Consider the following 17,369-nt stretch of genomic DNA (forward strand, 5'->3'; position numbering starts at 1 on the left):
GGTCAGGTTTGTTGGACTCTATCATATTTTGAAAGGTCTTTAACAGAGGCACTCTCTTCCAGAGGTATAACTCACAGATCATAGGGAAATTCCTTCTCAATAATTATGCTAACTTGGCAAATCACCCCTCATATGTTTCTCCATGTAAAAGTTGAAAAAAAAGAAAACAGTGTGGGGTTTTTTTACTAGAACCAGTCTAACTACTGAAGCTCTTGAGACCTTAAAGTCAAGACAAAGTTTAAAGCACAAAGTTTCTGGGCACTTGTAACTCTGTGAGTTGATTCATGAGTTCAGCATTTCTGAAGCTGCCAGCCTCCAAGGAGGACTAGCTCACCCCAACAGCTAGCAGCAAGAAATAAACCACATTCTTCAGTTGAGACGTGGTTTTATTAAGTTGGCACCAGGAATATCTCTGAATTTCTTGCCTCTTACTGCAGGCATCAAGTCATCTGCCACTCAGGCTGGTGCAGTGCATGAATAAGAAACTGGATTTTAAAATTGCTGCAGGTATCTTTATGCTAAAAACACTTCTCTAAACAACACTAACACAGTTCTGCCTTTTTTGCTTACCAGCAAGACTGCTACCTTTTACAGGTTTAAGCAATAATGGTTTACTTTGTAGCATCTCAGCACCTCTTGTGGTTTTCAGTAGTACCACAGCTATTTGGTTATAAATCCCTGAAATACCCATAAATTAATGTTGCAATTCTACCCCCAGATTCTTATGACATTGAAAAATCACTTGAGCTTTGCTGGCATGGCTTATGCCACAAAAGTCCTCTTAATGGAATTACAGCCTTAGTTTGTAGAGTTTGGGGAGATCATTAAATTAACATTTATTTATTACTGGTCAGCCCCAGCTTGAAGCACTGCAATAATGATAATCAAAGTGATAATGGCAATAAATATGAGCAGTTTGACGATCAAATGCTTTCCTTTGTGCCATCCTGCTCTCTTCAGCCAGAGTAGGCTTGCCTTCTGTTTGAACTCCCCTTTGTCATTGCCACCGTAACTAATGAAAACAATCAGCATCTGTTCTGATAGTTGCTGCCATTGTTCCCTGCAAAATCTCTCCCCTAGAATCTGTCTAGTCACTGGAACTGAGGACAGAGTTCATAACAAATGAACAGGAGAAGGTGTAAAATCGATGTTTCTTCAGGTTCCATCAATATAAATATATTGACTTTATAATCTGCTATGATTTAGTCATATACTACATGGAAAGTACTAGAGTATGAAATGGAACCACAAATCATTTTCAAGTAGCTTGATAAGGCAGTGATAGAACGATTGCAGCAAGTGTGTATTACTTATCACCATGCTATAAAGATGTTATACCATTCTCAAGGAAAAGGAATCCCAGGGTAGAAGGAGCTCTTCATTAAGCATTGTACAGTGCCAGATAGGAGCTGATAGCAATTTGCCTCTGTCAGTATCAAAGGGGAGGTCAATGGCTCAAACCACCTGTCAATTTAAAAATGGCATTGGCGGCTTTCATGTGCTGGGGAATCTCATAGAGCTGCTAGCTGGAGTTTGAAAGCTACAGTCACAATTTTTTGGTGCACATTCTTCAAGAATAAGCAGTTCTTTCTCTTTCTTGTGAAGCCCAGCATGAGCCTTATGAGATGGTCAGCTCCTGTCTCAGCTATCAGACAACTTTTCTGATAGAGATAGGGAGAGCAGCAAAGGAGGAGTCATCCTCTTTTATATGTCCTTTTGTGAGTGGGCCTCATGGCATCCTTATCTCCTCTTTAGGAACCACAGCCCTTACTGAAGATACTTCCCTCTTTCTGATTCTGTTTGACCCAAACTATCTCAGTAAACCCATGTCCTCATCTTTATTAGAGAGGTTAATTCCAAGCATTATTTTTCCATCTTAATCTAAATGTCTCTACAAATTCAGTACAGACCTTGGACTTGTAGGAGTCCAAGGTCTAAAGGTTCTCACACTGTTCAAATTTTAGCCTCTGTTCATGAGGTAAATGCAAATGATTTTCAATAGAGTGACATCCAGCTTTGATTTCAGAGCTAACTAATATTTGATATACTTCTACATTATTGAAATATTGAAATACTATATTTCGTGTGAAACATTCTTGGAATATATTATGCATATACATGTATGTGTATCTATAAAACCACAGTACAAGAAATAAAAGTACAGGTTCACAAAGAATACAGAGTGCACAGAATAATTGGCCATCATTACTCCTCTACTATTAAGTGTTCGATTCAGAAACCTCTTTTAATAAAGGTCTGGTTCTGTTTTCTGAACACACTAGATTTGCATTGGAATACCTTGGCTGAAGCTGGTGGATTTAAAGAAGTGTAATATTGATAAAATGGAAACATAATTAAAACCAGCATAATAATTCTTATGCTGTTGCTCTGTAGCATCCATCATTTATGGAAGGAATCCAGTGATTTTTAAAATAAAAAATCATCTTGATGGGATTTGATATCATCTGAGCTGACCCTGCCTTAAGCCAGGGGCTGGAGCAAGTGACCTAAAGAGGTGCCTTCCCACCTAAATTGTTTTATGATCCTATGAATTTTAATCCTATTGGTATTAAGTTCCCAGGTGCCAGTTTCTGCTCCTCTGGAAATCCAGACTCAATCATCTTCTGGGGGCAGTGTTGGTGGCTCTGGAATAGGAGCTGCCTGAATTAAAAAATTAAGCTCAAAGAGTGGGAATTCCATCTTTTTGCAATAAATCTCTTCTAGGGCAAAGGGGGACTGTACTTATGACTCTGTCTAATAAGTCCCTTATATATTTCTTGTGCAAGCATTGTGGGGATAGAAGCATGTGCACGTGTGAGAAATGAGCTCTTATGAATAGTTCCTATATGGCTATTCCAGGAGTGCTAAACATGCAAAAAGATCTGATCATGCCTTCAGCAGAGGCAGATTTGAATGGTTTTTTCAGAATACTAATTAATCAGTCAGCTTGTGACTATATTAAAAAGAAAGCTACTTAATAGATTTCTAGGGCTCTTGAACACTGTGGAAGAATTTGTTTACACTAAAAGTGAATATTTCTCTTATTTGTTGTATTTTCCTCTTTGTATAAATCTGTGCTGTAAGGGCTGCTCTCCCTCCAGTATTCACCACCCCTAGAACATTGTACATTCATTGAAATAGGAGTAGGAGGAGCTAGGAACAGTTCTTAACTGAACAGCAGGAGCATGATCTCAGAAGCTACTTCATCCACTTATAGTGGTCTTTAATTTTTGTATGGATTTTATACCTGTCTGAAATATCTTGGGAAATTGCCATCATTTTTTAATCACATTTAATAGAGGGAAATACAGTGGACAAAATGTCACTGCTGTGAAGTACTCCCTTCTGATAACACCAGAGCTCTGAGATGCAGAGCTACGTGCCAGCTGGGAGCAAGGGATAATTTTTTTGTGATATCAATTAAGTATGTGTGTGCATGGAACTTGCAATGGCTGATATTTGCTACAAAATTTATCTTCACCAGCAAAGGGAGAGGGGATACTACTTTGAATCATTCTGGCTTTTCTTTGAAGTAAAGAAAACTGGTACAACAGAAAGCAGCACTCTCTTAATTTTCATTTGTCCAGCATTGGTGGCTAATTGCCTCTGAGCAATCCTGTTGTTACTGAGATCATGGCAGGTGAGATAGGACGCTTTGAAATAAAAATACTTACTTAGTGTCATCAGCACTTTGACTGACAGCCCATTTTTCCCATCTTTACTACTCCTGGTTTATAAACAGCATACAGGATTATAATAGCTGAGCTGCAGAGAGGGCATCAATCTTTGCTTGCTAGGGGATAACCTGTCAACATGTCCATGACTTACCACCCCTGTGTTCTGATGGCATTCGGAACTCTGTCAGATAAACATCCCACATAAACCCAGGCTATTAGAGGACCACGTTTTCTCTGTAACTGACCTTCTACAAACTAGAGAATGACCAGATTATATGTTCCCAGATGATTTTTTCTCAGTCTCAGCTAGAGGCACATCATTATTCTGATCAATAGTGTAGCCAGTTGCTAGTAATTTCAACATTAGTATTGGCTCATTTTCAAAATTTGCCACTGTTTGAATTGCAGCTACTTAAACAAAACCATAAAAATAGTTATCACTCAGAAAAATACATGGAATATTTCTGTTTTCTTTTTAACTCCCTACTTCTTTGTTTACCAATTTCCATTCAAAATTATTTCTTTGCTAAGAATACCCTCTTCTGTGCTGATATTATATATAAACCTGTTTGCATGTGTTGTCCAAGTATAATTGTGATTATACTGCTTTCATTGTTTTAATTGCTACCCTTCTCTTGATCTCTAACTGTTCCTCCTAATTTCATGACATATGTATTCGTATAACACAGTAATGTAAATATAGTAATTCACATTTTCACCTGTTCCATTTAAAGGCAATCTAGAAAAAGACATAGTAGAATAAAAGTGAGGCAAAACATATTATACTTTCTGTCATTTCTTAAATAACATGCAAAAGATCCACTTAAAAGGATCAGTGTATGGAATTAAAAAACCGTCAGAAGTTTTTAATTAGACTGAAGCAGGACTTGATTCCTTTAGCCTCTGTGTCTCTCTTCCTGTCAGTGACACCTCAGTGTTAAGGGAGCCTCAGTACATAGCAAGAGGATTAATATTTTGCAAAACTGGTTTTTAAAAGGCCTAATTTACCTCACCATAAATTCAGTGACATTCTGGACAGGTTTTGTGAAAAATAAACGTCAAATAGGTTGTGTACACTTTAAAAAACAAACCTACTCTGTTAAAAATAGATTTTCAAAACCAATTATGAAGTTCCAATTTTTGCTGTAATAGCTATGGGACAATTACAAATTGACTTAACGCCTCAAAGCAAGTCATCACCGTTTAAAATACTTTGTCATGCCTACTATGCCTACCCTCATAACATTTCATTTTATGTTAATGTGTCATGTGTTAGAAAATCATGTAATGATAAAGAAAATGTTCATGTGGAAGGTTAGAAATTACTTTAATGAGTTACTATTATCTTGCTTGCAGACTGTTGGCAATATTTTTGTGTTATTTTAATGTATTCTGAATAGAGACAGAGGCACTCGTCAGATTGGATCATCAAGAACATTCCCCTGGGAATCAGGGCAGGATATAGTCCCCTAAGAAATGATGTGTCAGATTAAGCTGATGCTGTATTCACAGGAGATAAAACACCACCACAATGAAATACAAAACCACACTGAAAGATATTGTCTGTTTGACATCTCACATGCCTCAGTGGGTGCTAAGGACAGGGACACAATGGCCATAAGGACACTTCTCAGGCCGTGATGTTCACAAGCTGGGTCCTCTCTCACTTACAGCTCCTCTGTTATATAACAGCGTGGTAAAGTCTCCCAGAATTTGTTCACTTCCCCCACACTGCAATGGGCTCATACTTGAAGTGGGAAGATGGCAAGATTGCAGTAAAAAGGAATTAGAAGAAAGAACGTGGTCGCAGTTAAGAGCAGTGGTAGTAGCAGTGCTTGTAGGTTGATTTGACACTGATCTGACCCAGTGGAAAGGGATGTTACTGTTATTGGTGATCAGTACATTTTTGCTATCAATCCAGAATTCTAACAGATATTTAAAGAGGCAAAAGATATTAAGTGTCACTGTATTAAAATAGGAGCATTTTGAATATAATGCTAGGGTAGGCTCTTTCAGCCCACAAAAGTCAGGAAATTCACAGTCTGCCTAGCTCCCATATTCCCTCTGCCCTGGGTGTTGCTTTCTGATTCTCCTTACATACTGCTGGCTTGGCTGTGTGGAAGCACACCTGCAAATAAAACTACTGAGACTCGTGCATTTGAATCTTGGCTATGAAGTTACATTCGTGCAACCTTTTTGCACTTGAATATATGTTAAAAACTGAGTAGAGGATAGGACATATTATTCCATTTTATTATCTTTAGAACTTGATTGTATCTATAGTAAATTAGTGCAGTTCTCTTCCTTTTATTCCAAGCAGTAGATGTAATAATCGGCACCATTTAGTGTCAATACAACAGGTTTGAGGCTCAGAAACTTTCCTCAGGTACTAATAAAAGAAAGCTTATTTTACTCTTCTGTCTCAAAAAATTCTAAAATCTTTAGATTTTGCAGAACGCTTCTGGGAAATGCTTTTAGGAAAAACAAAGATAAAGATCAGCCTGTAAAGTATTTTTTCAAATAGAGAAGATACTTGCAATGAAAATATCTGTTTCTGGTTTGGCACATGCAGCTCCTTGTAAGCTTGGAGGGGGTTTTTTAATCAAATATTTTCCCCTAGATGCTGCCGGAGTCAAGCCTAAGGCAACCAGATCCTGATCCTAAAGGAAATTTCCCAAAGCTCATCATGTGGACTTAAAAATGAAAAATAGGACCAAACCATGAGAAGTTATAACTTGGTTAGCATTTTCCTCTTTCACATTATTCTTGGAGCACATTATAGACTGAAATGGTTCTTTTCTTGGACAGTAAGATGCACTGGGGAATTTGATAAAAGTGATATGCAACAGGTTATAGAGTCCACTGAGGATGTTTAATGTGGAAGGATGTCAGAGTATAAAATACTGCTTATATTTATAACAAAATATAACAAAGCTCCAGCTTTGAGCTGTTCCCTCTCAGAAGGTGGACAGTATGCAGTCAAGGCACAGGGCAGTGATAGAAAATCTCACATCAATCTAAGCAGGCTGCACCTCAGGGTCTATTTTCTCAATCTGTGGCACAGTCTTCAGGACCAAACCACAACAGAGCAGCATACACCATTCCTACTTGAAAGCATCAGAGAAATGAGACTGCTGATTTTCCTTGGAGAGAGTTTCTGGTGGGCCTGAGCACATACAGGCCCTGGGAGCTATGATGACACCTTGTTCTCTGAGCTGCAGTGAGCTGGCCCAGTAAAGCCAAACAGCGGCAATCATGTGCAATGCAATGAAATTATTCAGCCTTGAGTAACTGATTCCTAATGGAATAATAGGGATGTAATGAAGTTTTATTTATTTCTTTTATTTTTATTGTCACATTTCTGCAGAAATCTTTCATTAACATTTTCCACATGTAATGCTTTAAAGCTTTAGACACTGTGTTCTTTTTTTCGTTTTGTGTATTCAACACCTCCTCTCCATTCCAGGAAAAGGCTGCTAAACTGAAAACACTCCTTTCACTTATTCATAGTTGTCTAGTAAATGCAAAGTTGTATTATTTGCATGTGTCCATAAATGACTGTATAACCTCAGACTGAAAAATATGTACACCCATCTGAGTGATCCTTACAGAAACTCAGTGCATTGAAAATGTATCCATAAATCAGAAGAAAACAAGAGGGATAGCATAGTGATACCGATATCACTGCATTTCTTAGAACGTGCTTGGTTTAGTATTCATGCTGCTGATTATAAAATAAGAAGTTTCTTGTACAAAGGCAGTGAAATGCTTTTAGCACGTGACCATTTTATAAATAAAGTAAATATAGACTTCTGAAATATTTTAGTCGTGATCTCATGGTTTTGTCATTCTCTGGAAGTAAAAATATTGACATTTACCAAGCTGTTTGTTCCAGCTTTCTGGTCTCCTGCAGTTTATTTATATAACAACCTTATCGATGAGCCTCTTACTCAGCTCTCTAGGTTTAACTGAGTTGAGTCGATTTGCTACCACAGCTTCAAGTCGCTGTTACAGAACAAGCAAGACATCCTAATAAAGCTGTAAACGTGTTTACTCAAACATGGTATTGATTTTACTTGGAGAGGGAGAAGCTAGTGCTTAGCATGGTGTCAGGGAGGATGAATTTAACTGCAGTTTTTCATTGTCATCTGTCATGGTTGTGAAACACTAAGTGAAGCCACAAGAGGATAATTAGAATTGCCAGAAATTTAGCCCCTAAAATCAGTTAACCACTTGAGATTTTTGTAGTTTAATTAGTTTTTATTGAAACTTTCCTCCAGTGGTATAGTCAGGAAGGATTTTCTAATGTTCTTTCCAGTGAGAGATTTCAAGGTTGCTACTTGTTAGATATACATCTTAAAAGACCATTTTTACGGAAGGGTTGGTAACCTTTTTTCTCTCAATCGTAATTAGCCGGGCGCTACAGTCCTGTTAAAAGCACAGAGGCATTTAATTTTAAAGGAGAGAAAAAGACACGTGTTTCTATGCATATACATTTGTAGTTAATAACATATATATGCATGTATGGCATCATTTTTACAATAAATTCTGTGAAAGTGCTAAAGTGCTTAAAGGTTGAAAGAAATATAGAGTGTTTGAAGATACTTACATTTAATTTGTCTTATATACTGTAAGTCTGATGTGTCAGACCACAGTGCCAAAAGACATGAAAACAGAAGCCAAATCCCACCCTTAATCAAAAACGTTTCCATTTAGAATAGCCAACATTTGGTTTGATAGCAATGGGCAGGACCTCTGGCTTACCACAGTTCTTGGCTGTAATATCCACCATCTGCCACAAAATTAAAAAAGGAGAAACCTCAGCATGTTGACGTATGGTCATTCAGTGACTGTATTGCAGAATCCACTGATGCCAACATCTTTTACAAAATCTAGGGTGGCTGCTTGGCTCTTGGCAGCAGCATTGCCAGCTACCCGATTACTACTGACCAGGCTCATGCTACAACATTAGCCCGCTCCAACAGTGCTAGAAGACCTCAAAAAAGCCCAAATCATATCAGCCACAAGGCATTGACTGGGTAATGTTTCTTGAAAACTGCATCTTCCCACACTCCTGGCCTGGAAATGTAGTGGGATCACATAAAAATAGATGAGTGTCCCAGCAACTGAGATAAATTCTGTATATGAACAAGAGTGTGAAAAGGTGCTTGCAACTGTCCCCATGGTGGAATAACACCATTTTTAAAAGTGAAGTTTACAAATTAAGCTGTACAAATTTTAAATACAAAAAAGAGGAGTCAGCTAAGCTAGTCAGGATCCTTTTAGTGGCTGGGACAAATTTGATGGTGAGTGGCCTGGCTAGCATAGGTTATATACTTCAGGGTTCATCTGGAAGCAGAATTGTCTGGGAACATCACATAGCAAAAAGGTTTTGAGGGGCTCTGACTCAGGGTCAGCCTGTAGTTGTTTATAATTGATGCATTTGATAATTGGATTTTTTCAGCTTTTATCTCTTGCATTAAAAAAAAAAATTAATTTTGCCGTGGGCATTTTATAAAGGTTGGAAGTGTGAGAGAAACTGCAGAAAGACAAGTAGTGGGGAGCTGGGTGTCGGAGGCTATAAATGGATTTTCAGCCAGCATTAGTAATTAACAGTCATTAAAATTAATTGTCAAGTGTACAATTTGAAATGAAACATTTGGCTTCAATATGAGCTGTTTTTAAGTGTTGTTAAACCATTACTGGAGCAGACCAGAACTGTTTTAAATCTCCACTATCGGACTCCCACATTCCTGCCCAACTGCACTAGTTCTAAGTATTCATTCAGAATTACCACTAATAATCTGGAAATAAAACTTTCAAATAAATCACAGATTTCAGTGAAATTGCCTCTGAAATATCTCTAAATCAACTTGGTTCTCCTTTAATGGTATTTAAGTTCTTCTCAACTCTAAGGAGTAACAAAGTGAATAGAACACCTTTTGTGTCAGTCAGTGGACTCTTTGCTATGTCTTTGCAAACTTATACTGACATCAACAAAGAGATTTGAGCTAGTCCCAGTGAGAGCCTTGGTTTGGGTCTGGCACCACTTCTGGCACTTGGCTTATGGGACTTTCATTTGGTGGGGAGCACAAAAAGGAACAAAGCAATTTCACTTTTCCATCCCTCATTCTGTTTGTAGACCTAACAATTACAAACATTATCTTTGAGAATATGTAATAAGGAAGCTGGAGGTAATAAAGATTAACTCTCAGTTATTTCAGGCACACTTTTCAGAGCAAAGTGATTCCAGAGTCGCTTTTTTTCCTCCTGAGCAGAAAAGAAATAATTAAGGGCCAAAAATAGCTATTGGTGTGTTGTAATCACTTCTATCATCTGAGAATGCAAATACATTTTATACTACTCCAAGGTTTAAAGCAACTTTTGAAGTAAAATTGTCGTTTTTCTAGGAAGATAAGTAGGATGAATTGGACCCAGTTCCAAAGAAGTTCTCACCATTGGTGGGTGCAAGGTGGTTACTTGGCTATCCATGCCTGTCAAGGGCAAAAGGCATCCCAGTCTACTCTGAAAGCTTACCAAGATGGCTTGCTAGACATCTTGCAACTGCATTTTCCCTTTGTCCACAAACAGTTGGCACGTTGGATAACAGGGCAGGGGGCAGACAGGAAAGCCTGGAGCTGGTGTGATGAGAGTGGTGCTCAATGCTTGTGACTCCATCCACAGCTCCAGCAGTGCAGAAATGTTCCTGCTCAACAGCTGCAGTTAGAACATGGTAAACAATATTGCCTCAAGTTGTTTTGGTAAAATACTTGAAGTGAGGCTGTCTGGTGTAGCCAAAGTTTACTGCTGCTTTCTGCAGTCCATTCCAGTGATCAGTTCAGACCACAAAGAAATGAAGCAGATGCTGAGCTACCTTAGTATGTGCTGGGATGATCTAGGTCTGTGATCCCAGGCCTGTGATACAGGATCAGAGTTCAATCCTGCCCTTTTGGTGTCTGAAGTTGTAGGAGGAGCGTGAAGTAAGTCTGAAGCCATGTTCACTTATCTTCTTGCATTTCCAATCATGGCACCTTAAGAGATTACAGCCTTCAACTGCTTCTCATCTTCCCTCCCCTGCCCTGCTCTCTGGTTGGGCTATTTGAGTGCTCACTAACCCACTTCAGTTTCAATCAGCTGTGTTAGCAAAGATCCTCTGCTCAACAGCTACTGTTTAAACTGATCTGGCTCCTTTTGACAGGGTATCAGGTTATACCAGCAGCAAAGCAGCATGGTGAAAAACAGATGGGGGAGTAACTTCTTCAGCTGGAACTCAGATCTGAATCAATGCCTTGAGAGTATGACTCATGGGGTTTGCATCACCATGCCTTATACACTGGGGGAGGCAAACTCTGAATTATATTCTGACCATGTTGCTTTTTACTGCATTAACTAAAAAGAACATTCCGCAGCTAAGGCAGCCAACCTGATAGAGCTCTTTGCTTCTCTGCTCAAACAGCACTGCTTTCTGGTGTTCCCTCGGGGTCTGCTTTGCCAACTGCCTAGTCTTAGCGTGTGATGTAGTTCTGTTTGTGATATGTGTGTTTGTATTGTCATTCGATGCAGTATTGTGTCAGATGCTGCTATTTCCATTTCATCTATGAAACACATAACTTTTAAGAGAAACTCAGCAGACAAGAGAATGGTTTGAGGGCAAACTCCCCACTGCAGTTTCTACATATGTCATATATGACAGCTGTACTTAATGTCATTTCTGCAACACTGTTAAATTACAGAGATTTCTCATTTCTATCCCCAATTAGAACAAGATGTTTTTTCACCTGACTCTGCTTTCACTTAGATCAGAGTAAATAAGAAGTAGCTTCACTGAAGACAAAAGACTCATACTAACTTGAAACTACAATGAGCCTTGGAGATGATGACAGTGTCAGTCTAGTTGGTATTGAAAAGTAATTCATGTTTTATGGTCCTTTGCTCTGTGGATTTTCTCATCGTCATGTATGTTTGATGCCTTGATCATAAATGTAGGGGATAGTTGTTCTTTCTTGTATAAACCTCTCTGTGAATTCATGCTCTGCACAAAAGCTAGCCCCATATTTGCCTTTGGAGACCTGCCCAGTGCATCTTCATACTTACTGAGTCAGAAATGGACTGTCTTAACAGCCTCATTTTACATATGGTTACAACTTGCTCTCAAGTTTTAACCACCCAGAAGCACACTGGCAAGCTCCTGCCTCCCAGGCAGTTTAAATTTAATGATTGACACCCTCCACATATCCAAGAAAGTTTCTCCTAAGAATGCATGTTAATTTAATGGAGAGCAGACCATTTTCATCTTGTTATTCAGAAACGAGCTGATTTCTGCCAGGCATGCTGTTTGAATTTCTCAACTGTTACCCAACTATTGCAGCTGGACCATCCTGCCACAGTTGTGTTGTCTGTCATCCCTGACTGCCATCAGTGATAGCACTCACAGCACAATTTCTTCCTGTTTCAGATTCTTATCTTTGTATATCGATAACTCCTGTCTTCTTCACTTGTGCTTATGGACTTAGCTTTTGTTGGTGAAAGAGTCATTTTTTCCCAGCCAGTGTCAGTCAATATCTGGGAAATTCCAGCCAATACATAATTCTCTAGAAAAGTATTGATGTCAGAAACATAGGAGTTTTCTCCTTTTTTAACTAATCTGCTTACTCTGTATGGCCTCCCTATTCCAATGAAAAGTGTTTGATTTATAGATTTTGCAGTTTCAAACTCTTCTCCAATTTGGTGCAGTTTAGAGAAAACTGTATATCAATTAGGCTTCTTTTCACTATCAGTCATGACCAAGAAGCCAAGATAGATATTGGTAATTGATGGAAACAGGTATTTTGCTCACCAGGATTATCCTTCATTAATCTAACCTTCTTTTGCTTGTTTTACGTGATATTTAAGGGAGCAGACATCATTGCATAGGATGAAATATTTTTATTATCATCTGAAGTTATGCTGCAGTGTATCACCAAAGGAAATATTTAGAAACAGAGCACAGGTTAAATGACAGCATCACAATATGATGTGGAACCTTTTCCCAATAGTAAACCAGATGAACAGAGAAAGTGAATATGAAAGCAAGCTAGCAAAACATATCAGCTTAGAATCAAAATTTGTAATATGTCAGAAGTTGGTACTTATAAGTTTTACACAGTACTTAGCAGAGACATGGTTTCAAGACTACATTTGTACTGTCGAGGCACAAAGCCTGAGCATGACAGAAACTTGAAATGGTGGATGAAATCTTTAAAAAGAACATCTTTCAGCTTGCTAGAATTCTGATTTTCTTGGGCAAGTCTCACTTTCCTTCTGTGATTGGACAAGGAAGAGAGATACATCTGAAACATATTAAAAACAGGATAAAAGTGAATAAAATATTACCTCTAGAATGAGAGCGGAGTTTTAAATTATAAGATACTAAGTTTACTTCTCATATCTTGAAAGCCTCTTCCAAATTTAAAATACATATTTCACCTCTGCCATAAGTTCTGTCATGTTTTTGATCACAATATCTTCAGCCAAGACAAAATGCTTCAGAAATGAGGGAGTCAATCCATAAAGTTTCTGGTGGTGTTTGTACTAAACTTCTCCAAGTACCTTTTTAAGACTGCCTACTCTGTTCATTTAGGAGGTGCTCGGGTTTTCAAAGCACTCAGCTCAGGTGATTCCTGAGTTTCCAAGCTGTGCATGCCAGGCTGTGGCAGCTGAAGCCCCGATCCTGAGAGACGCCTGGTTCTCTGCACAGTTTGCTGTTCAGGGGGGTATCTGAACATGCTATGGGGTACCTGCTGTTGCTGAAGTTTTAGATTAAATGTCCCATTATCAAAGGCAGCAGATGTCATCTAACTTTCCTCATCAGGTAAAAATTTTTCACCTTCTTTGCACTGTGAGCACCTGTAACTCTGAATATAATGTTTCTCTATTACATGTCTTTCTCTTTTTTGGAGAAAAGCTTGCACACAGTTGTGTTGGGGCTGTAGCCAGTAAGAGCAGAAGGAACTCTCTTCAGCAGGGAAAATTTCTTCTTTGTTTTTAAAAAGTTCTTTGAGGAATCAGGGGTTATCTCTATAAAGAAGAGAACAGGAATTCTGTTAAAATAATTTTGAGAACACTAATAATGATCAGTCTTGATAATCTTTCATTTACTGGAAGCTACCAAATGGAGACTTCACGAAGAAACAGCAGCACCACCATTCCAGCCCTGCAGTTCACTCAAGAGGGATTCTCAATTTAAACTGGCCGGGCTGCAGGGGTACATACAGGCAGGCCAGAGCTTTGCCCTGTAACAAACTGATACACTCAAAAAACTAATCTGACCATTTTCTTCCTTCTCTCTCTCCCACTGTGTCCCATAGGCTTTCTGTCCCAGCTCGTCTATGACCGGCCGGTGACTGAGTGCATCCGGGCCGGGCATTATGCAGCCAGCGTCATTATCAAGCGTTCAGGTTGCACCTTCCCAGAGAAACCTGACTTCCACTGATAGTGGTGAATTGGAGGGATCAAGAGTAACTTCTGTGTTGCCATGGGATTGCTGCCTAAATTTTTCCTCCTTCCTTTTCCTTACCTTTCCAGTACCTGCATCAACGCTTCTGTACTTCTGTTCATTGTATTCTAAACAAAATATATATTTCTATGGTGTTTTTTCCATTTCAGACATCTACCACGTCTCAGTAGTCTTAACTTTTGGGAACAGTGCTAAGTGAAGCTTATTATCTCATCCATCAGGAAAAAGTGTTCTATTTACACAGTTTCCAAGGAAGTCCCATTTAAATGACACTGCTGATTAACACCTTTAAAATACTTCTGTTGAATTATCTAGTTTGTATCCAGCTGTGGCCAAATCCTATTCATCTTACATGAAATCAACAGACCTGACTTTATTCATAACTTAACCTTATAAACAGGGAGTTGTTCTATCTATCTATCTAGTAGAGTCAGACCTGTGTAAAGAGTGGTGTAAATGTCCCAGGAATTTCCATACATATTGGAGTGTACAAGATCTGGCCATCAGATAGTCCAGCTTCCATGAAAGTACATCACTGTTTTGTCGGTAATTTAAAGGCCTGATCCACAGTTGTGATATCTTGCATTCAGCCATCTTGCACTGATGGCAGTAGCTTTGGGTCTAGCCATTTCTATCTCTCAGTACATCTCTAGGTCTATAGGTACAGTCACTTTTATCTGTCAGGTGAGCTAGCAGATAGGTACTTTCAGTGATTTCAGGGCAGATGCATGAGTTGGTGATGAAAATAAACATACAGATAGGTCCTATCTCCTCCACGTGTGTTTTCTAGAGGCTGTATTAAGGTACACATAATGAAAATGAGGTACAGAAATATTTATGCAGGATACCTTGACAGGATATGCCAAATGGAATCTCTGAAACGCACATTTTTAAACTTTTAATTTACTTTGGATAATTAAGCAATATGGTGGATTTTGTTTGTATTTACAGTATTCAAAAAGGTGATCTGACACTGCATTCATTACTTTGCTATGTAATTTGATACTGATAAATAAAAAATTGTCATACAGTAACTCCTGGTTTTGTTTTGGTATGTGTCTGTCTTTTTACTGTGTATCCTACTGAAATGGGAACAAGATATGGGTGCTTAACCCACATGAATGCTAAATTTGAATGTTTTATACATGACTTTCAGTGTCCAGGTGGGTGTTGAAGGGTGATCTCAGCAGTAAGGAAGAGAAGGAACATCAAATTGGTGTATGTACCATAGAAGAGCTGAAAAATTAAAGGCTAGGGTTCACCAAAGAATGTTAAGTCAGTGCAGGGTTCACACTTTGTTGCCCAGGATGGAACAAAGGGCACACAGAGACTGAATGCTGTTATTGTAGTTTATCTATTGCAAAGAGCATGGGGAGGAATCAAGGCTGAGATCCCAATTCCCTTGTTGCTCACTGTCCAGTCTGACACATTGGACAACAGGATCTGTCATTGTGGAGATCACCAGGTGTGGGACTCCTGCAAGTGCATCAACCAGCGACCTCTGCCAATGCTCCCGGGTCTGTGGAACTGCGGTGCTGCAAGCACAGGACACACTCGGTGAGTCCCTCCCTTCTGCAGGGCCTCTGGCTCACTCTGGCTACCTGAGAATGGCTCTATGTACAGCCCTTGTCTCTCTGCCAACGCTACGGCTTTGTGCAAGTAAGACTGCTCTGGTTTCATCATAGTGCCACTCTCAAAAGAGCTTTAGGCTGTACATTTCTCATGTTCGAGCATAGGTGAGAGGAAGAGAAATGTATATGTTGGAGTGAAAATAGAATGGCAAACAAAACTGAGAGTCTGCAATGTGCATGGTCTTCAGGCTTTATGGGTTGATCAAAAGAATGTGATTTTTTTTAACATCTCATAGTTAATTTCTAATTTCTTAACTTGATGTATCCATGTGATATGTTTTAATCAAGAAAAACTGACAGCTGAAGATGGATGCGTTGCAGTCCCTGCTTTTAATATACGGTCACATATGCCACACCACTTACTGCATGAATTTGCCTGTCAGTAAGGAAAGCCCCAATGGTTTGGTGGTTAAATTTGCTGTTCCTCTTGCTCTATACCCATGATGCTTTCCATTCCTTTTGAAAAAACTTTACCAATGTCCTGGCCTGATAATTATGTCTGATTTAAAATGAATATAAATATGTAAACGTTGTTTATCTTACTAATGAAACTACAAGACACTTGTATACTGTGAAGAAAAGGAGGATATGTAAAGGCAAGTAGTCATAACATTGTGGAGATTCTTTCTCCTTCCTTCCCTCCTTCCCTCCTTCCTTCCCTACCACCTTCATCTATTCCTTGTTTTCAGTTCAGAATGCAAGAGTCAAGTCAGAGGTTCTGTTCTGAGCTTTTCCACTGATCTGTTCAATGAGCTTGGGCTCCTGACATTTGGCTTTGAGTGTCAGCTACAAAGCATAATTTGAAGCCAGTGGGAGCAGCTGAGGAATAAACTATTACCCAATTCATAGAAGGGCATCAGAGTCTGACCTGCTCTATTTAGCCATTCATTATTTCTCCAATATCTGTCAATGGATATTTTTGGATGCTATATAGAAATATATTGCTACATCATGCTAAATAATTTCAGGTTGTGCTGTCAGATTGCCTGACGATTTCATTCTGTAATTTTTGCAGGATCTGTATTCCTGTCCTGCTTCTTACTGCTGAAGGAGGGGTTTACCTATATAATCCATAATGTTTTCACCCTTGATGCTTTCTCTCACAAATAGTCTTGCTCTGTCTTCCAGCTTATTCCACACAGAGGTGTGTTAGAAAACTGGGCTTTCTAAAAAGCATCATTGAAAGAGTTGTCTGCCAGTGATGTGTGCCACTTCTGAAATCCCAGATGGGGTAACAGAAGTGACTCTGTCACTGAACTTGAGCCATTATTCAAACACAGCGTTTTTACCTGGGTTACTCTCAGGAAAACAAATACTGGAAATCCACTTCCCACTAGCCAACAGCCAAAGCATCTCTCACTGGTATAAAATTTTCCTTTTGCTGGAAATAAAACTGCATCTCCTGAGCCCATTGGGCATTTTAGGCTTGTTTTAATACCAAGTGGGTTGCAATGCTGCTCAGATTAACAGGCAAGGAAACAGGCCCAGTAAGTATTCTGAAAGCCATATGCTAAATAGCTGAACAGAATGATGAGCTGGGGATCAGGAAATAAAGGCTGTGCTTCT

General features: G+C 39.0%; 1 protein-coding gene across 2 annotated transcripts in view; it reads left to right on the plus strand.

The window, feature by feature from the left end:
- The window catches only part of ADK (adenosine kinase), a 268,546-nt gene extending 253,340 nt beyond the window's left edge, over positions 1 to 15,206 (plus strand). For both annotated transcript variants that reach the window (XM_066554332.1, XM_066554333.1), the window contains exon 11: positions 14,024 to 15,206. In XM_066554332.1, coding sequence (XP_066410429.1) covers positions 14,024 to 14,148 — 125 coding nt within the window. In that variant the 3' untranslated portion in view covers positions 14,149 to 15,206. The remainder of the gene's footprint in view (positions 1 to 14,023) is intronic.
- Positions 15,207 to 17,369: the final 2,163 nt, after the last annotated feature.

The sequence above is a fragment of the Molothrus aeneus genome, chromosome 8, assembly GCF_037042795.1.
Source record: "Molothrus aeneus isolate 106 chromosome 8, BPBGC_Maene_1.0, whole genome shotgun sequence".
NCBI lineage: Eukaryota > Metazoa > Chordata > Aves > Passeriformes > Icteridae > Molothrus > Molothrus aeneus.